Here is a 27926-nt window from a genome sequence, read left to right as displayed (position 1 = left end):
GCCAACAGGTTCATAATAGGATGCCAGTTTAGCATTTTTAAGGAAATTAGTAAAAAATAGCCCATTTTGGGTCATAAAATGTGCCAAATCACTACTTGAGCCAGGTTTCTGGCTTCCTTGACACAAAACATCCCCCCAAAATGTGTATTTTTACAACAACCCAATAAAAAATTGGTTATTTTGTACAAAACAAACCACAAATGTGTTTCTACAACCAAGAAAGTATGCTCAAATTGACTCAAGCAGTCAATTTTTGACTTAACTGTTTTTAGGGTGTAAAGTGGCCTTTCAGGCAGATTTGTAACAACATTTTGATCCAGTCACGCAAACTTTAGTCACTTCTGGGAATGACACAATTGTCCAAAAAGAGGAAGCGCTCAGTATCCACATAATGAGTTTTTGATTATGAACACATATATTGAGACATTCTCATGTGGTTCTTTTAAAAAAAAAGAAAAAAAAAAGATCCAAAATTCCAAGCTGTCAGCTGTGTAAGCAAAGCCTTCCAGTGGAGGCAAGTGTACATGAGTACAGTAATTGATGTGGGTCTGTGGGCTCGCAGCAAAAACCGCCAAGCTGGTCAGTATGACTGCACGAGGATTTATTTAGGTGGCAGCGCAAGTTGAACCAAAACTATGTGGGAAAAAGCCAGTGCGTACTTTATTGTGGCACTACTTGCAAGTTTTAATCCACTACTTTACACATTTTAGTTCAAAATTTGAAAGAGCAAATAAATGTTACAGTCTTCACATTTAGTTTTCAACGTGTTTATTTTGATGCTGAAGAGTTCAACAAACTAACACAGTATATTATTTTTTAACATCAGATGTCACAGGCATATCTACAAGCGTCTAAAATTTGACATTCTGTGGCTTATTTACATGGTTATTGGTAGCATTGTTGCGTGTTTTCAACCTTTGTATGGTCTTGAGATTTCTTAATTTCCAGTTGCACATGTTGGCGTGTCCATTGTTGATGTGGTTCAGTAGACATGAGTCATATTTGAATACAGTGTTGTGTTCTAGCCAAGAGGCCACAAAAACATTGTACCGTCTTATCATGACAATCATTCCCTTTGGACTCCAACGCTGTTCTTCTCCACATCTTCAATTTTCTCCACCGGCGTCTACATTTTCCTCCCTAAATCAGACATGTTGGCTTAGAAAATGTCTATATTGTAATTATATTTCATTTGTACTTGGCTACTATTTTTTTCTTGTTCCAGGCAGGCCCTGAAAATTATGTAATGTCACATGAGCAAAACCACATGAAGTCCTTGGCTTTCCAGTGAACAAGCTATTCATAATATTACTGGACATAGTGGGATCACAGCAAGTCCGGAGAAAACAATTGCTAAAAATTCTCACTCTGCACGGCTGTGGACATCTGGCTTTGTGTCGTCCTTAGATCTTGATGAGCCGGACGTCCCTGTGACAGAGCCTCCCTTTTCTTCAACAAACTGCTCTTCTACACCAGCTTTCCTCAACTCATTCTTGTATGCTTGTTCTGCTCGAGCTTTGGCATTCCTCTGATAAAAACAGAGATGATGTCACAGCGGCATATGCTAGCAGTGTGCCCAAGATGCCACTCACCTGTTTGACCTGTTCAAACAAAAGGGGTCGCTCTCGAACGCGAGCCTTCATGTCCCGTAGATCCTTCATGTAATTTCTTGTCCTCTGTCGATCCGCTTCTCTGTAGAGAAAACGTTCATTTACATTGATGTCCGCAAACTGGTGAGCGGATGGTCTTGCTTGCCCGTTACTCACCGATGGCGCTGTAGTCTTTCGTCGTAGACTTCTTTCAAGCTTTTGTGAGGGTCCAGCAACTTGGCATGGAGAGAAACTGTCTTCTTCATGGCATCCGACTTGCTCTGGTACTTCCTCACCCAGTCTGCACTCTCCTGATTCTTCTCATCCCTAATTTCCATGGATTTCCTCCAATATACATAAGGTTTGGTATGGGGCTTAGAATTGCTCTGAGACAAAATTGCTTTGACTTGCTTTTCATTAACAAAATATTATACAAAAAAATTACAATGAAAACTAACAAATTACGTCCAACATTTATAAAACCCAACCGAGATTATGATTTAAGTGAAAATGTACTTTGGTTTCTTATTTGACAATATCATGCATGAGCTTTCGGGGTTCCTTTTAAATCTATTTATTTTGGTATTGCTGTACAGTCTAAAAAGAGCTGGGTTAATTTATTTATATTATTTATATAATATATATTACTATATTATTTCCAGCCCAACATTTTTAGAGTCTACTGTATGTGCATATATTTGAGAATTGTAGTTTCCTTTATTACACAATGCTTAGTAAACTTTTTTTTATGTTGTATTCAACAAACAATCCATATATTTAAACAAAAGTCTCTAATCAATCCTCAACCTGAAAACTAAACTAAATGAAGTCTTTTCAAAAAAATAAAAATAATACAAAGTAAGAAAAAAAATATTAAAAAGAATACGAAAAACCCCAAACTATTCGAACATGGTCACTCATGAGCTTACCTGATGGCTATGCAGCGTTTCCTTGTTGCATCTGTGATGAAAGTTGGAAGTGTGTCTGCAGACAACGACTTTAGGGCACCACATGACTTACTTCGCCTGAGATTACTTTGACTGTGTATCTGTAAAAAGAAAAAAAAGGAACAATAGACACAAGGTGGGCATACATTATGAGCAGAATTTTGGCTTTCAAAGGTCTTTGAGTTTGTTAATGAAGACTTGTGTACTTTTCTACAAGTGACAGTAAGCCTCCTCTCAAAGAACATAAGACAGTTGTGGTCTATCACCAGATGCTTTTTGATATTACTGTTTCGATATCACACATACAGTATATCCATTCAAAATCAGCCCAAGTTAACAAACTAGTTTTCTCTATGTTTATTTTTCTTTACTTTTCTCTAGCCGCTGGGCCTCTACTGAAGCCTTCTGGCAGGCCCTCATGAGAGCAGACAGGAAGAAAATGGAATTATTATGTAAGAATGGGTGCACTTTTTACATAATATGTGCATTGGGTACAGGAACGACATGACAAAAATTCCCTTCCCACTAAGATGACATGCACGTGGCTTTGGAACAACATATTTTGTGGTTAGCTGGAGAGGCTACAGTACATACAATAATGGTTGGGAGGTTTATAAATAGGTTTCTGTGAGAAACCAAGCTCATGTAAAATACCTTTTTCTATTTTAAAGCACTAAATAAGCCTTAAAAATGAAAAAAAATTGTCACGCTACTGATGATGATACAGGTTCATGTTTTTATTTATTGTGTTATTCGCATAGTGGGGCCCTATTTTTGTAGACAAGCTCATGTGGCTTGATGTAAGAACCGGTAAATCTTTATTTTCTTGCTAGTCAGAATCTAGGTTACAATGTTTGGAAATTTGGCAGAATGCACTGCACCTCACTGAATGATCTGGCAGACCAAGTATATTTGGGAGTACCTGAAAATTTGGTGACAGGAAGTAGAGTAGAAATGTGATGAGGATGATGATTAATATTATTATTATAAAAAGTAAAAAAAATAGGTTAGTTAAAATATGTAATTAATTGATCTAATTAATCTCATTTTAATCTCACATTAAAAAATTGAGTGGCTTCAGTCATTTATTTTCTTTAACACATGCAGTTGTAAGCATTTACCATCAGCTATAGTTGAGACTAGTTTATAGTGCTAGATGCAATCAACCAGCAGGAGGAATGTGCTGTTTTCCCAAATCATTAGAAAATAACATTCAAATAAAACATTATCCATCCTGTCCATCACAGACTTGCTCAAAGGTGGGGTGTTCTGTGTTTACCTTGGCAAAAAACGTTGCCATGGTTCATTACATTATTATCTTTGTCACTATTGTTAGTTGTGTCCCAAATGGGTGTTTTGCAATTATGTTTTGAGCTAAACTTGAGCTGCTTCTGTGGTAAGCAAGCTCCGTCTTACAAAGAATGTATATCACTCTACTGTTATCAAAGGTGTATTGGTGTGTTTTTTTTTAACTCAATTTAACGTTCTTTGTAACAATAACTGTCTGACGCTCTTCCGTTTTCACGTCTTCCTTTTGCTTCTGAACTTGCCTCCACACCCACAAAATGAGCCTTATGCCAAACACAATAACGCCCAAGCATCATCCACTTCTGTGTTTGATTGACTTTTGTTTTCCAAACACGTGCAACTTGAGCACAAGAAGCTCGATGCGTAAAACAGCATTCAGAAAGCATAAAGTTAGAGAATATATTGTGTTTAACTCGATAAAAACAAACAAACAAAAAAAAAAACGCTCCTAATAATTATTAAACAAGTAAAAGAGGAAATGAGCTCAGCAATAAGAGGAATGTTTACCTTAGACTTTTCAGGACTCGGTTGACTTTGTCTGGCAGGAAGAGCAGATGTTCTCAGGTAAAAGGGTTGACACTTAGTCAGAGCTTTACTCAGTGATGTTCTCATAGCTTCTGCCTCCAGGGATTTGTGCAGCCGTTTGAAATCGGGCAACTGGTGGTTGATTTTGGGATGGAAGCTGGGCTTCTCATCCAGGAATGGCAGCTTTTCCATTCTGGTGCGCTCTGCAATGCGGAGTTTAGGCTTGCCAGTGTTCTCCTGTTGTGTGGTGCTGATGTGGACCTTCCTGCAACGCTCCTGGTCTACACAAGCATTTTCAAAAAGGAAATAAAGAACATTTTGTCATTTTGAAACACCACATTCATATTTTATGCAGTTTATGCAATGCAGTTCATTTGAATGTCTTCATATACTTGAGTCAATCCATTTATTTTCAAACAACTCTCACACCTGCTTGTGCTTTAAATTGTTTAGGACAGGACTGTTGAACATTGTTTGCAGCCGTCTCTATTTCCTCCTTTGCTATTTGGTTCAACAGCTTCTCTTGTTTCTTCTTTTCTCTCTCCTGGAAACTGAAAGGTTTCTGGACAGAAAGCAGAAAGCTTTTCCTTTGCTCTAACCCTTGCTTTCTTTCCTTGTCTCTCCGCTCCGTCATCTCCTGGTAGAGAGGAAGTCTGACTTGGATGGGGACAGGAAGCGCGCTAAACTTTTTCTTGCACTCGGCCTCAGCCTCCTCTTCTTTCTTCTGCTGTGTTGTTTTGCATGAAGCTGCTCGTTCGCATGGCTGTGTCTGGGCAGGAGGTGGAGTGCAGTGTTGCTTGTACTCAGATGAAGATCCTGACAGCCTACAATGGTTTGATAGATTACTGTCAGACATCGGCCCATGTGAAGATTTGGTTCTCCTCAGAACCCCTTGAATGATTTATTTATAAATCACATCACTCACATTTAAAATAAAAAGAAGCACACTGAGAAGACTCACTTAGTCTTAGGAGACAGTTTGTTTAGCTCTGCTGAGAGGAGACTGTTGTGATGAATCCGGCTTTCCAACTGTTCTATGTGCCTCCTTTCTGTCTCCTGCAGCTGCAGTTGAATCGACTCACGCAGGCACCGCAGCCTCTGATGGAGGATTTCTTCTGATTCTGAACCATTTGTAAGCAATATTGCTGGCTCTAACATAGTTGTTGGTCAGGAAGGCTTCAATGGTCATCTGAAATGCAAAGGGAAACGTTTCTATCATCCATTCATTCAACATATTTCCCCCTGCCTCCCTCCCTCTTTCCATCTACGAGGGACACTCAAACTAATGAGCCCAATTTCATTTAACTCGCTAAGAATTTTTGTCAGCGTTTGTGTATGCTTGTTTGAAAGTGATTTTTTTTTACCCATCTCTCATTTATCTACCGACAGATTCCTATCTACCCATCCATTCAAGGTAATCCGGCGAACGAACCTGGAAGTGATCACGAGAGTAGAATAAACTGATATGACCACACCCCCAGTACACGTTTTTTTTCGTTACCATGGCAACCAAACAGTCTACTCAACTGAGCGCGTATGTGGATGAAGAGTAAAGTTGGAAACGTACTATATTCCTTATTCGTTTCAAATTTGTTGTGCATCGTTGTCATTTTGAACAGCGTAAAACGTTGCAAACCTGGTAAAAGGAGAGTTGCGCGCGGCGTTTCTCCGCATCGAGGCTCCTTTCTTCTTCATAAAGCGTCAGCAAAAAAATTCCACTGTACTACAGTTAAACTTGTTTGTAGAGAAGTAAGTCATCAGGCAAAATAAATAAATAAAGCACGAGGGACTACATTCGTTCCTGGCGATCACCAATGTCAAGCATTTATGGTCAAATGCGGAAGTGCGAGTCTTTTGTGATTGGCTCTAAACCCGGAAAAGATTTCCCATGCCACAACTTGTCAACACAACATGGCTGTAGTACCGAGGTGACACAGCTGCGCTTTTTAGGACGCGCTCAAGGAGAAAACTCTTTTTGAATATTGTATTTAATAGGTTAGGCTTCAACGAATGAATGTGTTTTCTACTTTATTACCACAGTTATTCACTTTAAATATCGAACAATGCTAAACCTTACAAGGGTGAGCATAGCCCTAAACGGGTTCGGACGGTGTTTATTGGCAGAAAACCTCTTATCTGCAGTTAAAAGTTTCAGTCGAAGTCTAGTGTGTGCAGAGCATGGTGACAATACTAACAACAATGAGGTATATGATGTTATTATATCCGGAGGAGGGATGGTTGGATCTGCAATGGCATGCTGCCTAGGTGAGTGACCACATCCAGCTGTAAACATATAAAATGACAAAAGACATAAGCAGCAATAGTGATATGTCGGTTTCCCCTGGCAGGCATGAATCCCCACTTATCAAATAAGAAGATCTTGCTCCTTGAAGCAGGAAACAAGAAAGTGATGGAAAAGGTACCTGACAGCTACAGCACGAGAGTCAGCTCTATCAGTCCGGGCTCTGCAACACTTCTCACTGGTACGGTAGACTACATCACCCTCTTTTGACACCTAATGTTTTGGCTCACATTCACATTGTACACATGGTCGACCATGGGAGATGCAGAATTTACACTATTTCAAATTAAATGGTCTTAAGATTGTTATTAATTTCCTTTTTTTAAAAGTATTGTTGGTAATGTTTTTTTATGCCAGCAACATTTTGTGGTAGGTAGAACAATCAAATGTTTTACGCCTAGATAGCAAAAGGTACAGTTAAACAGTGTTGCCATTCCCACTACCGAATGATACCTTTGTGTTCAAGCAAATCGGCCCCAGATGTCACACTATGTAAATGTGTGAGTAAAATAACTTGAGACCACCACTATTTTAATATACTGCACCTTCTGCAACATTTATATTTAGTGGTGTGCTTTGCGCGCTGAGATTTTTAAAATGGGAAATATGTGTCTCATCTCACAAAAAGTTGGCAAACACTGTGACAATGACATAATGTGTCTTTGAACATGTTTCTTATAGCTACACAAAACAAAGAAGAAAAATGTTGCAAACATAATTCAAATTTTATATCAGATGTCGGTTTGCGACTTTTGTACACCCGAGCGAGTTTCTGGTTTGGATGGCAATCACAAATAAAAATGGAAAAAAGAGAGAAAAGAAGGTTTGTAGGCTAATCATAAATTTAAAAAAAAGAAGGAAAACAAGGGGTGGAAAGGGGGAATTACGCTCCACACGGCACTCAAGAAAGTATCATGACAATCAATTTGGGAGTTAGTATGACTACAGTTACTCTACACATTTGACTTCACTCACAAAACACAAAAGAAAACACCAGGAAAGACATTGCGATACAACAAGAATTTACCTTAGGGAAAATGGCCTGGAAAGAGCAGCGGTGGTGGCTTCCTTGTAACGTTGACGGCCAGCTTCATGCTCCGTGTTGTTGTATGTTGTTAATCCTCACAAAAAGCGCGGAAGGTGTTGAATTCTGGCTATGGAATACTTACTGTGCTGCGCTTGTGTCAGTCTTCATTCGTTGGCGCCCTCCAACTGTGGCTTCCTTGTTTATGTCTGCGGAAACCCGGGGTTGCTATCCGGTGTTGACATATATTTGCCCAGGTTTAGTAGATTCTGCACTCTTGTGAACTGAAACCAATTGTGAATTGTATTCATATTTGCTCTCTGAGACACAAGTGGTGTGCATGCTGCACATGGATGCTGGGCATGCTACACCTCTCTAAATATTACACATTGCAGCTTTATATCGTGGTATTTTAAGTTCTCTCCAGTTGTCATTTATTCTTACCTTTTTTGCATTTCAAATTAAATTTCTTATGAAATATGACCTTTTTTGATGGCTGGGTTTCTAAGCAGGAAGTGAAACTACTTGTTCACTGAATCCCCACCTCTCACCGTGTGGCTGCCACGCCCCCTTCATGACATAGTTCTAAAGTTGACCGCCACGACAAAACAACAACAAAACTAATGTTATATTAATCTATAATGATTACTATAATGATTACTCTAATAATATAAGGGGGGCTTAATCTACAGGGAAGAATATGATTGGCTGCTTGCTGAGTTGACTCAATGCGCCACCTCTTTAAAAATGATGCATTATATTTATTCTTTCTTGGCATGCACGGATTGATAAGGAGGAGGTTTTTGTCCTAAAAAAAATAGCTTACCATTGGCAGGACATTGTGACTTACTAAGAACATTTGAAATTCACAAAGAATGTTAATGTATTTATTTATTTAATTTGTTTTATTTATTTGTACTAAATAGGATACACATTTCTTAATGTAGATTAAAAGATATTTTTGCTTCAAAAGTCAGTTAAAACTTTTGAATTGTCTGGACTTTCAATATTTGTCTAATCATTTGTTTCTGCAGGTATTGGTGCATGGGAGCATATCACAAAACTGAGGTGCAAGCCTTATAAAAAAATGCAGGTATGTTAATCTATGCAAGTCTGAAGCCTATAAATGTACTGTACTTTTTCGTACCGTTAGGAGGTTTTCTGCTTTTGTGTTTTCTCATGTAACTGTCTTTCTGTTTTTAACATGAGAAGAATTGCACACTGATATTCTTCATGTATTTCTGTCATCCAATAATCATAATACCATACAATTTGCGGAAAGCAAATTCTTTGACATTCCACTTGTACGCCATCTTGTAGCGAAATGAACAAGAAACTCATTTGTGGTGTGTATAATTATGTACATGCTATGGAGTCATTTACATTAAATGCTGGGTTCAGGTGACATGTAATTTCTTCATTCCTTGATGCAATGTTTGCCTTTATTAGCAGCCCCGTTAAAAAAGAACATACCTTCCTGGTCCACAACCCAATGTTGGCTGACCTAGTTCTCATTTATTCTTCAAACCGTATTTTTGATGAGGATGAAGTCCTTTTTGGCATTTGCAAATTGCTACTCACTCCCCGTGTCTTCTAATTATGAAGATTCATGTGAACAAGTGCAGGAAGATGAAAGGTTGCTTGCCGCTCCATGGCAATGGATGCAAGGCTCGGGCCGACTTGTAAGATGTGGTCGCTGCGTCGCGAAGCATCGACCGCAGTGTTTCGCTCCGAGGCTAAGATGTCATCATGCCGTGCCTTTTACAGTGATTATGGCAGTGTACCTCACCCATGATACCTTTTTTTTCTCCTACTTTTTTGTTTGTTTTGCCCGCTGGATCATAGTTATTCACATCTCAGCCGTAGAAGGGAAAATATGTGCTGCGTGTCTAAAGGACATTTGCACCATGCTAAAACCCTCCCCACCTTAGAATGAACGGTTTAAATTCAGAACAAGGTCATTTTGTCTTAAGGCTGCAAGCAAGTTTTTAAATCTTGCAAGGAACGCAATTGCTGCATCGCATCACCCTGCTTTAAACAAACCCCAAACAATTTTTGGGCTGGTCTCTCTTTCTTTTCTTAACCGCTTATCACAAGTTGCAAACCCAAAATGCCATTAGTGGTTTTTTTAAATGGTATATTCCCTTACTTTATGGTAAGCTGAAGAGAAAGAGTAGTAAGAGCAGGAGTGTTTTACAGATGAATGACGGGTTACCTCAGCATAGTTACAACGTACAACCCAGGGGAGGATTAAGCAAACACTTTCACCCCCTCATGTTTAACTCAAAAGGCGCTTTTAAGTTCGGAATTAGAGTTAAATGGTAAATAATATTATTGACGGGCTCCATACTGTTTACAAACATGTCATTAGTGCACCAAATAACATGTTTGAAAAAGTTCCCACTTGTTAAATGTTGTTTAGTCTTCCACCTTCAAGGGCGGCGATTCTCAAAGTTTGGCATGTGTGCAATTCGTGGTAAGCAGGCTCCCTTGAGCGGGACATGAATCAATCATAGCACAAGTACAGTTCAGTTAAGGCTGAAAGAGTTGAAAGACATTTTTTCTCATTTTTGCAATTTAATATGCAATTGTTTTTTCAAGGCCTTCTACCTACAGAATGTATTTAGGGCTTTTAAAGTTAAAGCGCTATTTTTGGAGATTCATTTAACTTTTATCAAACGTTAAAACAAAATAACTCAGTGAACTCAGTTCTCTTTGCAATGATTCTATGGCCGCTGAACTTTGCTAACTTTGCAACTATACTTAGAGAAGAGTCACCGGCACTAAGACATACCAAGATGAACGTTTATGTAGTTTTACTTTTAAAGGTTTCTCAACAAAAATCCACTGTAACAGCTTGAACTTTAAGACTACACCTCAAGGCATAAGTAACTTATTTAGCCATTTTTATCATTAAAATGTTATTTTTTGCGTATACTTAATTTCATAACCAAATTGTATTTCTTTTTCAGTTAACAAAATAAACTCAATGTATTGTATTGAATGTACATTTCACCCTATATTGTATGGAATCATAAAAAAAAAAAACACTTTTCAGAAGTGTTTTGTAAAACTAACGGTGACTGAAACGGCATAGATTATTTTTTTTATTTTTATTTTTTTTATGTACAATTCACCAAAATGTGACTTATGAGGTTTTGGCCTGACACCAGCGACACTACTGTATTTTAATGTTGGTCATGAGGGTGGCATTTGGAAAGCTAAGTATTTTTTTAGGTGGTACTTTATATAAAAAGTTAGCAAACCGCAGTTCGAGATGGTTTGCCTGTGACCTAATCTATTTAGCAGGCCGTGCCAAGCTTCGACAGCAACTTTGACGTGATCATCTCGGCCCGGCTTTATATATAGACGGTAGGATTAACTTGAGGCCAGACCACATGCGTAATGACTCTCTCATTTAGGTTTGGGATGCCTGCTCCGACGCCCTGATCACATTTGATAAGGACAATCTGGAGGAGGTGATGGCCTACATCGTGGAGAACGACGTGGTGGTGGCCGCGCTCACCAAACAGTTGGACAGCCTGTCTGGTGAGCAGAGCATCGCTCGCTCAGTCACTTGGCACCGCTGCCCGCGTGCAGCCCATGCCACCACATGATTCCATCCGCTGGCGTTTTATTCCTGCCATGAGCCGTTTATGTTTTTCCGTCAATTTGAATCAAGCCTCACATTTTAAGATCTGCCCAGGCCGACCCGGCCCTGCGAGGACACGTGAAGTGGTCCAGTGACCTATTTTAAGCTGCCATGTGCTTCGCGCTTTGCCGCCGCCACTCCGAACTCAAAAGCGCTGACAGCGTACGCCGCTCGATCGCCCTCGACATTAAACCGTAAAGTTGCAAATAAAATGTAGCCCCGCTATGTGCTCGTCACTTTTAGTGGCACATTTATAAATGCTTTTAGTCCAAACCAGGGGCGTGTGGTTTCTACACGTTTTCGGCCTCATGTGCTTGCCTCTCATTCTGCTCAAAATGTACTACATGAAAAGTGTGCTGCTCTGCCAGATGTTTTCAATGAAATCTCCCTCTCCAATCACCAAAACCCCATATTTAACGTTCGTGTTCAGTAACCAGTAGCCAATCTGTGGATGGGTCCCGCTCCAAGTCGGCATGAGCGAGCCTAGCTCAGGCCACTTTCATGTTGCGGAAGACCAGCTGCCTTTTTTTTCGGAAGTGGAGGAGGAGGTTTGATGCAATATCCAACAAGCTGACAGCATGTGCAAAGCGTGGCGTGGTTGGCTTGTAGATAAACACGATTAGTCCATGGCGTGTGGCAGCCCAAGGCCATTAAGATGGGAACTTGCAGGCATTTTGTGCCAGGGAGAAGGCAGTAGTGTTTTATAACCAATTTGTGCATGTTTGGGACTGCTTGGAGGGGTGAATATTCAAAGTGCAGATGTAGTATGATTTTACATCTGCAAGCTCAAGATGGATCAGGTTAATCTCATTTTTGATCTCTACCTTTCTGCTGTCTGCAAGTTGTTGGGGGTTGGAAAATAGAGGCCAATCACACCTAGAAGTGGGTACTGATTGGCTACCATTATATTTGGCATAACCTGATAGGTTCCTTTTCTGGGTGGGAGGGCAGGTTGAAGTGCAGAAAAAGACATGAAAAGGGAGCATGTTAGAGTCGGTCAGACGAAGGGTAAATTTAACTTTAAATGTAAATTCAATTTTAAAATGTGCCAACAGCATATTTGACAAAGGTGGAGGGATACACATCCCTCTGTAGAGAACTTGCTTACCACAGAAACATCTTGTTTAGCCTCCCACATAAATGCAAAGCACCCAGCTGCAACGACTGTCACAACCAATGATAGCAACAAAGATGCTAATGCGTTGAGCCAAAGCAAAGCCAAAGCCCACGCTTTAGCAAGTCTGCAACAGACCGGTTTTTCGAAATGTTATTTGACCGTATTTGACTCTTGGCAGAAGAAAATAACATCATTACCACTGTTGGTTGAAACTAAAGGTTGCAACCAGCAATCGGAGCTAGTTTTAAATACAGCAGAACTACTTACTGCCTCTGTTAAAGTTTGATAAAGTAAACAAAGTACTAAAGCCACTTTTTTTTGTTGTGTATACATTTTTAATCTCTAACAATAACACAATGCATGTAAATGAATAAAAGAGATTAAATACATCAATGAAGTATGAAGTAGGAATCAATGAATCCCTCAATTTTTTTTTAGTCTCTTTATGATATAAAATGACTTTTTTTTTTTCTCCTTGTTTTACCTCCTGATGGTTCATCAGATAACGTGCAAGTCAAGTACAGGTCCAAAGTGGTGAAGTACACATGGCCGATGCCACAACAGGTGGTGGGCTCCATTCCCTGGGTGCAGGTTACGCTGGCTGGCGGGGAAACCCTCCACACAAAGTTGCTTGTAAGTGAGTTATCCTTATTCAAACTCATAACTTTGCATGGCCTTATTATTTTTTTTTTTTTTTTTGTTTGTTTCAGATCGGTGCAGATGGACCCAACTCCATGGTGAGGCGGCAATTAGGAATTCCCACAGTCAAGTGGAATTACGACCAATCAGCTGTGGTTGCTGTGCTGCATCTGTCAGAGGTTGGTGATGAGCAGCCTTCTTTTATCAGACTTTACTGAAGTGACCTATAGATTTGTGGTAAAATGTTTTCAACCTTTAAAATTTCCCAGTTCCCTTGTAGTCATTATATGAAATCTATAAGACATTTAAAAACCTTAAAGATAGAAACAGTGTTCCCTCTAGGATTTTTTTTCAGCTGCGCGGACAGGTTTTGACGTGCCTGACGCAAAACATTGGGAGCAGTTTACTCTGTCAAAACGCTAGCGTCATGCAAATGAGCACATGCATGTATATTTCATTACTGAGCAGGATAGTTACAGTATATCAGGTTGTCAGTGACTCAAGATATTCACTGACTCAAGATATGATATTTGCAAGGTATTTAACTGTCTGCATCAAGCAGCGGTTAGCAAAACAGGTTATTTATTTGATAAAACTTCAAAAAAAGACATTGGAAAAATCAAATCAAATTTGATTTGTATAGCCCTAAATCACCGAAGTCTCAAAGGGTTTTACGGGTGACAAGGACTTCACAGGACAAAATGGTTTTGCCTTTATGTGAGCATTACTGTGACTAAACGATAGTTGGGTATATTATGAATCTATAAATTAATAAATACAAAAGCGTATCCCAGTTACAGTACTGTTTGATGTAAGCGAAATACATTTTATGTAACCTAAGTGTCTTAACAGCCTACAGAGAACAATGTTGCGTGGCAGAGGTTCCTCCCAACAGGACCCATCGCAATGTTACCGGTAATGCATTTATATGACAAACACGAACATGATTTTTTTTGTTTTTTCGAAGCATCGTTACGGTAAATGTACTGTACATGTTGTTTTGTCGCGCATCCTCTTTGTTGTGCAGCTTTCGGACACAATGAGCTCCCTAGTGTGGTCGACCAGCCACCACCTGGCCGAGGAGCTTCTGATGCTGGATGACGAGTGCTTCGTCGACGCCATCAACTCGGCTTTTGTGAGTGCCAATTAAAGCGTCCCTCAGCTCATTGTCGCAGCATGTTTGTGGGCCGTGTCGCATGTGGCTTTATGTCACGTCCAGTTGTTTTTTTGTGAGATGTAAACACACTGTTTTGGCCAGACTTGAAACAATAGCAATATTCCTGTGGCCAAATGAGATACCTATCCCTCTCTTGTGTTTGGAGGAACTCCTTTTTTCCCAAGCCGGCTATTTTTACTGCCTGCTGAAGGATGGGGTCACCACGGTTGAGTCACGTTTGGTTTGGGTCCTGGTTTGGTAATTAAACTTGCGGTTTCCCAGTGTCGACCATTACTGCATGGAATGTTTTTCAAACAGAGCTAATTCAACTGCATTGCCTGGCCTGCATCTTCTTTTAATTAGCCCTACAGTACTCGGCGGGCCTTGCCAAACCCTTTAGTTAGGGAGGACCAAATAACGGCCCTTGCCTGGAGTTCAGCTTTGCTCCAATGTCAGCTAATTTCGTTGTCCACTCTAAACACTATCGTCTGTTTTCTCGCTCACGCGCTCTTCTTTCTCTCTGCGAATCCCTCGGCACGGCAGTGGAGTAACGAGAACCAGTCGGAGCTGATCGAGACCGCCGGCTCGGTCTTCCGAAGCGCGCTCGCCGCCATCATGCCGTCTGCGGGTTCGCCTCGCCAGCTGCCCCCGAGCGTGGCCGGCGTCGGCCCCAAATCCCGTGTCATGTTCCCTCTCGGCATGGGCCACGCGTCCGAGTACATTAGGCACAGAGTTGCGCTCATCGGGTAAGAGAAAGCAGAAGTTGACTTTATCTGTTGTGTCTAATGAAACATTACTGTTTAGATTTTAGATCGGTGGTTCTAAATTTTTTTGCCCCCGCCCCCTTGAAAAGAGAAAACATTTCTGCCCAAATATGACAAATTTACTGTCAAAATTTACTGTAAAATTTACTCTAAAAAAATCATTAATTCAGATGTTCCAGACATCCAAGCAACGAAAGAACATAAGAAATGAAGAATGAACCTGAAGTTGTGTGAAGGAATTTAAAAAACCCTTACGTCAACATGTACTTTGTTCATTAGGTGTTTCATTGTGCTTCAGGTTTTAATATCGACTAACTTTCATTTTGAAAAACACTTATGTAACAATCTACCACTTATTCTGTTTAGGATCATGTGTGCGTGTATCCCAGCTGACTTTGGGTGTGACACAGGGTCCACCCTAGGCTGGTAGACAGTCAATCACAGGGCGCATATAGGCACTATGGGAAATATCAAGTCTTCAATTAAACTTGCATGATTTTGGAATGGGCCGGAATATACAAAAACACATATAAGTGCACTACGTGGCCAGGGAGAAAATGCCAACTCCACACAGGAAGGCCCGAACCACGATTCCAACCAGAATCTCTGAGGTCGAAAACAATGGCTTCGCAGAGTCGAATGTTAGGATTTAAAGGCGTGAGGCAAATCGTTACACAACACTGCCGTTTCCCCGACCAGTGCGGCTGGATTGGAGAAGAAGCTGACGGTCTTTCTTGAAAGGTTAGATGAGCGAGCACCCCTCAGACTCGTGCGATGAGTGAGCTCAACCACTGGATGCGTTAATGAGCCATCTTAAAAAACCACTGTCATCCTGGAGAAGTTGGCATCTCACTTTGAAGAAATTGATCGCAAATTCAGCTAATATAAGTCCCATTCAGTCTTAAAATGTCATTGTGCTGATGTAATGACAAAGATCTATCTACCTACCTACCTACCTACTAACCATCCATCCATCCATCCATCCATCAAATGTTCGTATCATTTAATATTAATATGGCTCAAGTTACTTTTACACATTAAACAAAATTCACTTAAACTGTTAAGTTGATAGTTTGCACGTTCACAAAAAAAGTTCTACTCTTCCAATTTCTATTACTTCAAATAGGAAACTTGTTTCCCGGTCTGAGCCAGGATTTTAATAGATTGTGTACTACTATTATTTGGAAGAACATAAAGTCCTACGCGCGTGCGTGCGTGTGGTGTATTTGTAGAGACAAGCATATGTTTGTCTTTCCAGGGACGCAGCCCATCGTGTCCATCCTCTGGCCGGTCAGGGAGCCAACCTGGGTTTTGGGGATGTGGCTTGCCTCACACAGCTACTGAGCCAGGCCGCCTTTAACGGGAAGGACCTGGGTCAGTGAGCGCTCCAAACAGACACCAGCACTGCAACCAAAGCTCAGTGGTTTCCCTTAAACCATTTTCCAAAAGGCCCGTCTCACGTGCACGCTGTTGAATTATAAAAAGCATCATGTTAGACGGTCATTTTACCAACAGTCGTATGTGCATTGCTTTTTAAGGGATAACGGTGTTTCCTCGTTTTTCACGGTTAATGCGGGCCAGAAAACTCCCACGATAAGTACATTTCGTGAAGCGAATGAAATGTGTTGACTAAAACCTTGCCTACCTTCCCTATGCTCAGTGATTTCCTAACCATAGTACTGAGGTTGCACAGGCGTGTCTCTTTTTGGGCACAAACTTTATTGTCTTTCACACAACATAAAGTGCACCAGAGCATGCCGAGCGGCTGCTAACTCTCACCGATTCTCCACAGCACCGATCCCCAGCCCTACCGCTATACTGAACCACAATGCCCATTTGCTCCAATGGAAGGTTCTTCCAAGGAACCAGGTTCAGCCTGTGCTGTTCATTCTTCTCCCTTGACTTTAATCAGGAGACAGGGAGATCTTCTCTCCAAGGCCGGAGTTGCTCTCGAGGTAGCGGCCATCGCACGTTGACCTAACTAGAGATGGAAAAACAGGACAACGGGGAGGCGGAGTTCGCAACACAGCAGTCATTTTATTTGAGCAAACACACGCTCAATATTGCTTCTTTTTGTGGCGCACACATGCCTTGTGCATCTGCCCCCCTTAGCCCCTTCCCATGCATGTCTACACACACAGCTCGCCTCTAAAAATAATATACATCATTAATGACTCAGTGCCACATTGTCAGTTTTTAATCCCAATGTTTTGTGGTGCAGGAGCAATGCAGCACTTGCTGGAATACGAAAGTGAGCGTCAGCGGCACAACCTGCCCATGATGGCCGCCATCGACCTCATGAAGCGCCTCTATTCCACCAATACTGCTCCTTTGGTTCTCCTGCGGACCTTTGGCCTGCAGGCCACCAACATGCTCCCGACATTAAAAGTGAGCTCACCTCTACCACGCGCAACTTAATTATAGCAAACGTCAAACCTGTCCGAGTTAAGCTCCGCCTCCAGGCTCTTTTGTGATTACACGTAGCTTTACTTCAGCAGCGCCTGTAATTTCCAGGGCTCTGAGCGTCCTACTATGGCATCTAAGTTTAGCCCCAAATTTAGTGTTACCAAAAGTGTGTGGGTGGGGTGCAACGCTGGCACAAGGGCAGTGGACAGCGGTGGTGGCTTGTTTTCACACCCCTTTTATTACCAACCACTCAAGTGAAATGGCTTTATACACTACTAAGTGATTCAGACCGACACTGTCAATTGTTGGAAAGAGGAAGGACACTTACAGAGCCCTGATAAAGTGTTTGCCCCCTTCCTGGGTTCATTTTTTTTCCAATCCTATTGACTCATAATAAATAATTCAATAACAATTGTATTGATTGGTTAACTGGCTCTACAGTTATGAGTTAACCTGTTTTGAGGAAATGAGGTAACCAGCAAGGTCTGCGGGGAGTTTTTGAATAGGGCAAATGCTTTTGACGATGCTGCAAATGTGACCTTTATTCCACAGTGGTCCACAAGGATCTTCAGGTCCACTTGTGGCAAGCGCCACTAAAGCAAATGTTTCCCGTTTTGTTTTGTGTAGGAGCAGATCATGGCATATGCAAGCAAGTGAGCCGGCTAGCCATCAAGGATTCTCTACATGTCAAGGGATCTGTTACTCATGCCGTCACTCAGTTTTGTTTCCTCCATTTGAGTGAAATGAGTAAAAATGTGCCATGGCAAACAAGGGTAATAAAAAAAGAGTGTTCTTCTTTTTCTGTTTTTTTTTTTGTGTTTGGGCCCACAAAATCATGGGTCTAAAAAGAGGAACTTCAATGACAGTTTTTGAAATTGTCCTTTTAAAGAACTCTTAAAAAATGGATATCGAGAGTTGGTTTGTGTTTTAATGACAATTTATATTGTATAGTTAGGTGTTTTTGTATTTTGTTTTTTTTAACTTTGATCATCTACAATAAGGTTTTTTTTCACAACAACAATTTAGTAAGTAGCTTTTTTTCTCTAATATCCGGGGAAAACAACCATTTTTAGTTTGGTGGGGCGGCCATCTTTTTTTTTCTTTTTTTTTCTAAACATGTATAGTAAGGTGTTTTCTTAAAAAAAAATGTATTGTTTAGTAAGGCTATTTGGGGGGTATACAGCAATCGTAAAGTACGTCATTTTTTAAATAGAGGACAATAGCGGAAGATGTCCGTGGGGAAAATGTACAAAATGGCTTTTTCAACAGCCATTAAACGTAAATTAAGGCAAGGCAGTTTTTTTAAAGAGAAAAATATATAGAAAGGCGTTTAAAACAGTAAGGCATTGTTAAACAACTGCTTTCTTCTTAAGAAAAACGACTGTGAATGTGATTTAGTGAGCATTTTGGGCGGGGGGCGTGGCAATAATGTTTGGGAAGTGACTGATCTTTACATTTTCAATGTAATAAGGTGTTTTATTGAATTAAAAAAAAACTTTGATGGGGCGTTTTGGGCGGTTGGCAAAATGGCAAAGCCTTTTTGAATGGAAAAATGTATAAATGGGGGGGGGGTTTGTTTTTGTTTTTTTGGAACACGTTTTTTTGGAGGGAGCAAGCAACCATGTAAAGTAAAGCATTTTTTTGTGGAATAGTGGGGTGCTTTTTTGCTATGTTATATGTTTGCGCATTTGTTTTTAACAGGGGGGAATTTGAGAGAGCAACTGAACTACTGACCAGTTCATGCATGACAGTAGTGCACAGCTCATAAATACTGAGACATGTGCCCCAGTAAAAACTTAGGGAATGGCGACAACACTGCATAACCTCCTAACCCCCAACCCCCCAATGATTTCTTGCTTTAATCAATTCAATGTTGCTTTTTGTAAAGTGTATTTATTACAGGAGAAAAACATACAGTATTTACACAATTGAGTGTTTTAGTAAAACAAGCATGTCACAGAATAAGAAATAAACAATCTACATAAAACCATCAGGTGATTCAGCTAATTTTGAGCAACTGCGCCATGGCATTAAATGTTCCAGGGAGGGGGCTGCATCTGAAAGCGGATCTTGCTAAGTGTAATCGGGATATATACAACAGTAGTTATGTAGCTCTTTGTATATTGGAAAGACAGTGGGGTAAAAGTGTATAGCGAGGTAAAAGCCAAACATAAACATTGTTAAATACGTTAGATAGATTTCCAGGTATTTAAATATTTGTACAGTTCACAAGAAAAAAAAAGCAAAATTCATTCATGCTGAACAATCAGCCCACAATTTAAAAAGCCACGAATTTCTCCTTTGGTTGGTTATTTTTTGTTTACTTTTGAAGCAGTTGAGCTAAATGATGTTGTTAACTACGCTTGATGAGAGGTTCTTTGGTTCCTTTGCAATTTCCCCACAATTGATGCTGACTACTCACTTCAGGAAACATTAAAGCAAAAGCATTCATTTGGTGCGTGACAGCCGGCCACACACACTCTGCGAGCGTGAACTTTGACATCCCGAGTCATGATGAATGGCTACAATGTCTACAATTAAAGTGTTGCGTGCAAAGTTGAATGACAGAAAGCATTAAGACGGACGTGACTCGAGCAAGACTTCCATTAGACTGTTGGGTATGGTGTGGCCCACAACCGGGCGGCATCAAACCTTGACTACAAACTGGGCCCACACACCGGACAGCAAGGTGACAACATGTTTTGAAACACCCACCAGGAACCCCAAAATGCTTTACAAAAAAATAAGTCAGCCCAGCAGTCAGGGGCTCAACATACAGTAGAAATAGCTGGCCTTATAAAAATATAGTGATTTATTTTTTCTAGAACAGTTCTGGTGGTGTTTGCCGGGTGATGACGACGAGGAAAGGGGGGGCGGGGGGGATCGGGTTCGCCTATGGGGGTGGGCGGAGGGAGGGAAGCCCCGCATTGACAAGTGTCCCTCTCAGTGCTGACTGCATTGCCCTTGAGCTGCCCTCAGTGGATGTTGAGGTTCCTGAAGTAGTCAAAGGTGGCACCCAGGGCCCAACTGGTCTCCACGTTGTTCACCTTTTTGGCCAGCTGGTTAAAAAGTTGAAAGTAATTTATTGAATATCATCATCATATTTTGGTATGTTCCGATCCAGTGATGCCACATGCAGTACCTGCAGCACGGTGTTGTCCTTGAAGCCAAAGCCGTCCTTAAGCAAGCAGGTGATGTACGTCATGTCCATGCACAGGAAGGGGCTGATGGCGCGGTATTTGGTCATTTTGTTGCACACTGCAAACACGCGACGTAACATGGGTCAGACTCAAGCTTACAAATAGGAGGAAAGATTCTAGAGAATTAAAGCTAGTCAAAACACTTGAAAGGTGATTCAAAGGCTTACGCTCTGAAAAAGAATTGGGTCAAAAGTCACCCAATTATGGGTCAAAAAAGTATTGCCCCAATAGTTTGAGTCACTTTGATCCAAAGTTCTAGGTTCTTTGCACAAATAATCCCCCAAACTGGGTTGATTTGTACAGAAAACCTCAAAAATTGGGTTGTCTGTTAAAAAAAATAAAAAGAAAGAAAAAAAGAAATTTGGGTTAACCTGAGTTCATCGTTTTATGACTCATAATTGGGGCTATTTTGGTCCAGCTTACACTCAAAACGCGGCACATGGGCAATTCAAAGGCTTACAAAGACAATTCACTCCAAAACCAGTTGGGTTAAAAATAATCCAATTAGGGGTCAAAAAAGCAGCCCTAATGATTGTGTTGTTTAAAAGCAACCTTGAAAATTGGGTCAAATAGATCCAAATACTGGGTCCATCCTTTTTTAACCCATGAATTGGGTTATTTTGAGTCCAACATTTGGGAAGTGGCTCATTCAAAAGCCAATTCAAATGATTTTACTCGGCGATTTAAAGGCTCACAAACATGATTCCCCCCAAAAACAGTTGAGTTATAAATAACCCAATTATGGGTCAAAACAGACCAATTGTTATTATAAGTGTTATCGCAGTGTTTATTGCAGCGGTTCTCAAATAGGGCTACAAGTGAAATTTTAGCAGTTTTCGCAGGTATTAGCGATTCGAATTTAATGCTTTTTAATGTCGTAACAGAAGCAGAACACTTTACTTTTTCAAAATAAGAGCAAATGGATTAGAACATGAAGGAACTTATTGCTTAATTGTGCAATAGTGACACCTTTGCACCATGTATGTCAAAGGTATTATATTATACTTTGTTGTTTTTTTTAGTGCGCTGAGTAGGGAGTACTTGACTGACAAAAATATTTCACAGGGGGTATATTGTTTAAAAAAAAAAGCTGACTGCCACTGGTTTATTGCATTCAAAGTTTGAGTGAGCAAACTGAATTTGCAAGTGAAGTAAGAATGACGTTTTAGTCAAATTTAATACAAACTTGCAATTTTGCTAATTCCTAGTGGACCGACCCCGATTTGGCTAAATTCCCATTTATATGGAAATGTTCACAAGGGGCCACACTCCTTGCTGGCGTGGAACACCATTAAAAGATGACGGTGCAATTTGTTTGGTGTCATACTAAACAGAAGGGTGCGAGGGTCGGCTAAAGGCTGAGAGTGGGCGGCGTTGGCGTGCGGCTGCCAGCCGCCATCCTGGGCCCAGCGTAAGCCACACTTGGCCGTCGCGAGCTACGGCCCCTCTCAGTGCGAATGCTCTGTGCATACTCGACATTGCGTAGGAATGTTTTAAATTGTTTACCCTATAATGAAGCACATTTCTGTCTTATTTTAGCAAATGTAATTGGTTGGATTTTACAGCAATAAATTCAGTCTGACAGGAAGCACTGTGCCACGTCTGTATGCGCATAGGATGAGATGTATATTTATTTCCAGTCATCTTTCATATCTACTCACCCTCTTTGGCTCGCTTCTTGAAATCCCTGACTTCGATCGCACCGCCTCGGCTGCTGTCTGTGAGGCAAAACCCGACGTGGTATTTGAACACGACAATAATAACTCAATCGGTCAGTCGGTCAGGTGATTCTCACCAATGAGGCCGGACTCCACAGCTCTGTCAAAGTAGTAGGAGAAAGCATAGAACACGCTACTGCCTTTCACCTCATAAGGCTGATGCACGATGCCCTTGATGACCTTCATCACCTCGTAGTAGCACAGCTTGTAGCCGGCGTAGCCTGGAGACAAAGTGTATTCATGCAAACAGCAGCGTGCCATAGCGGTAAGCTAGCCTCAGTTTGGGGTCAACCAGAGACTAAAAGTTGGGGTTCCACCACAATATATATGAGGGGAAGCCCCAAAGTGTCAAGCGGCACCGCGGGTATGCCTGCCTCAATTGTGTCGCTATGACCATGTGCTGACAAGAGCCGCAGTTAGTGCTGCCATGACGGCCTGTCTATTTTTACAGCATAATTGTGAGCCGTCCAGATCCAGCCACTCGTTTTACTCACACGCACAAAGAAGAAGAAGAAGAAAAAAAAAAAAAAACAAACTCGAGGACAAGTCCAGCATCTTTTGGCTTTCTCTGTGGTATGAGCTGGATTGCCTTATTTGTGGAGGTAACGCATTCTTTTCTTTTCATTTAAATATGAGCTGGAAGATGAAACGTGTTTGCCACCAAGTTTTACACAAATTGCGGTGAGTGAATTACACTGTACTAGTGTAAAATGGGTATTTTTTTTGTGAAAAATAAATCAAATCATTTTGAATGGACTTACCATCGGGAACTCCGCTAACTTTGTAAGTGGTTCCACCAAAAGTCACCTCTTCCCGAAACTTTTTGGGGAGGCAGGAACTGGTAAAGACTTTCCAATCCAGACCTAAAAAAAAACAAGCCAAATAGTCCATCTTTTATTCAAGGTCATCTGTCATGGAAGTTAAGTTAAATCGCTATTACACCCGTCTTTGTACCAGCCCCGCCTGTTCCTAGAAAAGGACCGGGTCGTCACTTTGTTACGTCACAAATTGAGTCCCGCCCCCATTCCGCGCGTGTTGCTAAAACACACGCCCTCAATTACCGTGCACTTTCTCTTTTATTTTTGCACCCGAGTTAGGAAGAGCAACTTTCACATCTAATCTGCCTAGTAAAAACCTTTTGATTTATCAGTTAGAACATTGTATTTTAAAAAATGTGCAAATGTGTCATGCATTTCACAATAAAACAATAAGCCAGGTATTTTACTGCCGGCTTAGAAAAAACCCTACCAGATTAATGCATATTTCTAAAGACATTAAATTGCATTTAATGCGCCACTTCGAAACCTCAAGCTAGTACAGGCCACTTCCTGTCAAGCCTTTCACAATAAAACAATGTGTACTTAAATCAGGTGGCAGCATAGATGATAACTTTTTTGTTAAGATATTTCAGACAAATTTAGTTGGAAAAATGTTGAGAGGTGGGGTTCAGAATAAATTAAATGACCATTATGCCAGAGGTAATATCATATTCATGCCTATAGTTAACTGTTTAAAGTTTAAAATGGCATGATTCAGACTTGAATGATTCAACCGTATTTATATAAAGGGCTTTAAATACACTACCATCTGCTCCAAGTGCTCCAAGAGTTGCCAATCGAGCCGCATACAGTCCATTTCCGAGGTAGCTGCAATATGAATAAATTACAGCCAGATTGACTTTAAATTCAACATCTTAGTATACTGACAATACGACAACTCGAGCCCCGCACCTGTGTGTGTAGAGTTGATATGTACTGTTGAACAAGTTGAATTTGGCAATGTAACTATGGGGAGCAGAATCAACAGTTTTCTGGCGGACAGAAAACCACATTTAGAGATGTTTTCATTGATAGCAGAAATATTTATCAGATGGACCATCATTTTTCACCTTGGACTTTGGAAGAAAGGTGATCTGTGTAGAACCTCCCCCCAAGTCCAAGATGCCCACTGTCCTCCTTGTGTTGGAATACAAGTGGCCTGAAGTTTGTGGGGGCGCACACACACACACACACACACAGACACATGTTATCAAAATGTGATCAATATACAACATTTGTTGACGCTCCTGTTTTATCATTAATCATCAAGAGTCAGGGTAAAATAGGGTTTTTCTTTTCAAAATAAATTTGCCGCATGGAAAAACTGTGACTACTGGGACCACTAACACCAACATAGCAATGTCTTACCTGTAAGGAAGTTAACTGTCACCCAGGCCAAGACTCCTGGAAGGACACAAGGGAGCAAATATGCATGCATTAGCTATGATTACAACATTACATTATTCATGTTAACTCATTCACTGACACCCAAGTTAAAATAGCTGTCAATGGAGCCCGGTAAAACATGCATCTTTGACGTCTATAGTCGCCAATGGCAGTGAATGAGTGAACGTGCCTTCCACAATAAATTATTTACAAGGGCATACCTTCATTTGTTCCATTCATGATGGTGACACTGTTGTGTGGCACATAGAAGGGAGACTCTTCAAAAACGTGTCGCACCTGCAATAAAAGATTGATATTTTATAGTCGTGATTGTGACTTTCTGCAAGACTCCACAAAGCCGTGTCAAAGTGACATGAGTAAGCCGGGAGCGTAGCTGCAACAGTAGCAGATTGAAGACTTCAAATGACAACACCACAACAGCTGTTTAGTTGCACCGTCATAGCCACCAAATGGGCAGAGCCGTTCCTTTTTTTTTCTTTTTTTTTTTCTCTCTCACAGTGACACTTGTAAGCACTTAGTGGTTTCTCATCCCGCTCGGCGGGGCGGCTTGTGTTTGTGCCAGAGCGTCTGAGGGCGAGCGGCAGAGAGTTCCTCACCTCGTTCAAAAGAGCGTTGGCTTTCTCCTCGGGCAACAGGCGCAGGCCCGCCGTGGCCTTCAGGACCACCGGGGTCCTTCTCCACTCCTCCTCCGGCACCGTCTTCTTGGCTATCTTCAGCAGCTGACGCACCGTGTTGCCGCCCTGGGGAGGACACGGCAATTATAGGAACCGAAGCAACAAGTTTAGAAAGAGGTCAAAGGCAGAACATTGGGTCATGAAAGATGGGATGATAAGTAGAGAGGTATCAGCAAGTCTCGTTTGTGGAATTGCTGTTTGCTTTGAACGCATCCCAGAGAAGATACCAAAGGCATACAAACGATGAGCAACGAAAACTGTGCGACTTTATGAGATTATTTTTTTTTTGTTTTTATCTAAATCGTTTTAAATGTATTATGGGTGCAGCTGAATTTTAGCCTAGAGCAGATCGGGATATTCTATTTTTCTCTTATTCTTTGCAACGGTCATATGACTCCTTCAGTAATTCAAGGACCCCAAATAAAAATAACGAAAAATCTTCTCAATTAAAACAATTAATGCAAGGCAATTTCGCCCTTTTTATGGGATTGGGCACAAGTCTTTAGAAAGTGTTAACGTCTCACAATGCATAGAAAATATGAGGTGGCTTCAAATGCATTTGAACATTTCAAAACTGGGAAGAGATTATTCTATGCAGTATTATTTATTGTCTATTTTAGGCTGTTACGCACATCCTAATTTTCAAGGCAACAGTTATTTTTACAGTATATATTATTTTTATGTATGGATTATGCCCCTCGAAAATACTCAAAATGAACATTGCGTCATCAAAAATAAAATATTACTTCCACGGTGTGTGTTGACTGAACAATAAGATTTTTGAAAACATAAAATTTACAAAACTGTGACTTGAGAGGTTTAGGCATGATGTCAGCGATATTTTAATATATCAGACAATAATATTTCAGATTGAATTTCTTGATGGACCATTAACAGAGGTATTGACGAGGGGAACTATTTGAATAGAGTTTACTTCTTTGCAGAGCAGCAGTATGGGATTTGTAATGTCTCTTTTTTGACTGCATATGTAAATATTCATGCAACCAATAGTCGCAATAATAAACACATTGTTAAATAAAATCTAATAATCTTTTGGAATTTTGAATAGCGCTCTCAATCAATAAAGTGTGCGTTGATAATAGTATCTAATATCGCATACAAAAATACAGCATACCTCCTCAGGGTTGTCTTTATAAGCAGAAAGTCCAGGTTTCACAGCATGGTACATTTCATTGTCCAGAACTGGCAGCTCAACTACAGGAAGAAAAAGCATTTGAAAATCAAGTCAACATGAGTGAAACACAAATAAAACAAAGAATGTGACTGCAAAGAGTGTCAAAAAAAAGAGAAGACTAGAATCCCTTTTACAGCCGACCGATATTTAGACAGCATCACGTCACATAGCTACATCATGACCAAGTCAACCTCAGCTACTTTTAGAAGCACGCTTGCCGGGGATGAATGAGCAAACACGCACAGAGGCAAAGGAGTGCAACGAGGGCATTACCTGGGTCTTTCTGGATGAATTTATAGATGTGGATCCTGGTGCCGGTGCTACCCGCATCGAACATGACGCCGTAGAAGACCCGGGTCAAGTTGACGAGGGCCCGGGGAGCTTGGGGCGCCGACTCGCGGTGGGACTCGGGCTCCGGATGGACGACTTCGGGCTCCGGATGGACGACTTCGGGCTCCGGGTGGAAAGCCTCCGGTAAGGTCTGGATGTCTTGGGGCGTCGGGTGGAGCGCGTGCGGGATGATGGGATGCCGCGGGATGAAGGGATGCCTCGGCACGCCGGGGTGCCGGGGAACGGCCGGCGGGTTCACGACCTCCGGGAGGTGGTTTTCCATGTGGTGGGAAGGCTGACGGAAGCGGATGTAGTGCGGGAAGTAGCGATGGGGCCGGTAGTAGGTGGCCTCGGTCAAGAGGCTCCCCGCCAGGAGCCCCAGCAGGAGCGAGAGGAGATGGCTCGGCGCGGCCATGGCGTTTGGAAAGCAGAGGTGAGGAGCAGCGGAAAGAAGATGCTGCACAAAGTTGAGTGCTCAGCAGAGAGTGGATGCACACCCAGGACTGTCCCCTCGTGTGTTTACACTATATAAAGACATATGGGCTTGGCGTGGGGCCACACCGAGAGCAGCACTCCTCCAATCCTGTGGCGGTCCATCCCCACTCCATCCAGTCCCCCCTCTTGCTGGAAGCGGAGCTGGAGACTACCTGCCTTCATGGCTTTTTTTTTTTTCCCCTTCACTCTCATGAAAGGAGGAGGAGGAGGAGGAGGGGGAGGAGTGTACTTATTTCTGGCTATGTTTTCCCTCCTCATCTTTACTGGATGTGGAGGTCCCCCTTTCTAGGAAAGGAGGGGGCAGAGAGGGGGGTCGTTGAGGATTCGGAATGAATAGGAGGGGAAACACTCTAAAGAAGTATAAATAGTCTTAATTTACATCCCAATTTCTAATATGTCGTCACTCCAAATGCATCTGCACAAGTGCACACATTTGCCTTGAATAATTCTTTGGGTGTAGTTTTGTGGCTGAAGTCCCCCAGTCGTGAAGGCAACAGAAAGAACAAAAACAAAACAAAATCGGCGTTTATGGATGTTCTGATGAGTATTTAAAGAGTTTACTACTTTTTTTTCTGGATATGTAGGGTAAATATAGACCAGTATAACTGCAATGAAAAAATATGCAATGCTTCAGCTCATTTAATGCAGTAGACTTAAAAA

At 41.3% G+C, this 27926-nt stretch overlaps 3 protein-coding genes across 4 annotated transcripts; 1 reads left to right on the top strand and 2 right to left on the bottom strand.

Moving 5' to 3' along the window:
• Positions 1 to 774: 774 nt before the first annotated feature.
• Positions 775 to 6377, bottom strand: fam161b (FAM161 centrosomal protein B). The gene is made up of 9 exons (XM_088432901.1): positions 6006 to 6377; positions 5331 to 5558; positions 4799 to 5193; positions 4352 to 4650; positions 2519 to 2637; positions 1767 to 1934; positions 1593 to 1692; positions 1368 to 1528; positions 775 to 1140 (listed from the first exon to the last, which is right to left on the bottom strand). The coding sequence occupies exons 2-9, from the start codon at positions 5525 to 5527 to the stop codon at positions 1107 to 1109; spliced, it is 1473 nt and encodes a 490-aa protein (XP_088289027.1). The 5' UTR covers positions 5528 to 5558; positions 6006 to 6377; the 3' UTR covers positions 775 to 1106.
• coq6 (coenzyme Q6 monooxygenase) lies at positions 5930 to 18335 on the top strand. Its single transcript, XM_088432902.1, has 12 exons — positions 5930 to 6634; positions 6718 to 6852; positions 8730 to 8788; positions 11118 to 11244; positions 12967 to 13097; positions 13175 to 13282; positions 13956 to 14018; positions 14131 to 14238; positions 14803 to 15005; positions 16282 to 16397; positions 17245 to 17411; positions 18057 to 18335. The coding sequence occupies exons 1-12, from the start codon at positions 6433 to 6435 to the stop codon at positions 18084 to 18086; spliced, it is 1449 nt and encodes a 482-aa protein (XP_088289028.1). The 5' UTR covers positions 5930 to 6432; the 3' UTR covers positions 18087 to 18335.
• A 987-nt stretch (positions 18336 to 19322) lies between these two features.
• On the bottom strand, positions 19323 to 27201 carry entpd5a (ectonucleoside triphosphate diphosphohydrolase 5a). 2 transcript variants are annotated; one of them, XM_088432899.1, is made up of 14 exons: positions 26885 to 27186; positions 26715 to 26803; positions 26382 to 26461; positions 25169 to 25312; positions 24773 to 24848; positions 24534 to 24569; positions 24236 to 24324; positions 24078 to 24157; positions 23932 to 23993; positions 23109 to 23210; positions 22425 to 22568; positions 22291 to 22347; positions 20572 to 20687; positions 19323 to 20488 (listed from the first exon to the last, which is right to left on the bottom strand). In XM_088432899.1, the coding sequence occupies exons 1-14, from the start codon at positions 27184 to 27186 to the stop codon at positions 20405 to 20407; spliced, it is 1461 nt and encodes a 486-aa protein (XP_088289025.1). In that variant the 3' UTR covers positions 19323 to 20404. The 2 variants fall into 2 exon arrangements, with proteins under 2 accessions (XP_088289025.1, XP_088289024.1); XM_088432898.1 differs by having other exon boundaries at positions 26715 to 27201.
• Positions 27202 to 27926: the final 725 nt, after the last annotated feature.

This window comes from Hippichthys cyanospilos, chromosome 14, assembly GCF_059441005.1.
Source record: "Hippichthys cyanospilos isolate Australia breed blue-spotted pipefish chromosome 14, RoL_Hcya_1.0, whole genome shotgun sequence".
NCBI lineage: Eukaryota > Metazoa > Chordata > Actinopteri > Syngnathiformes > Syngnathidae > Hippichthys > Hippichthys cyanospilos.
The sequence above is the reverse complement of the archived record's forward strand: the minus strand, read 5'-3'. Positions and strand labels throughout refer to the sequence as shown.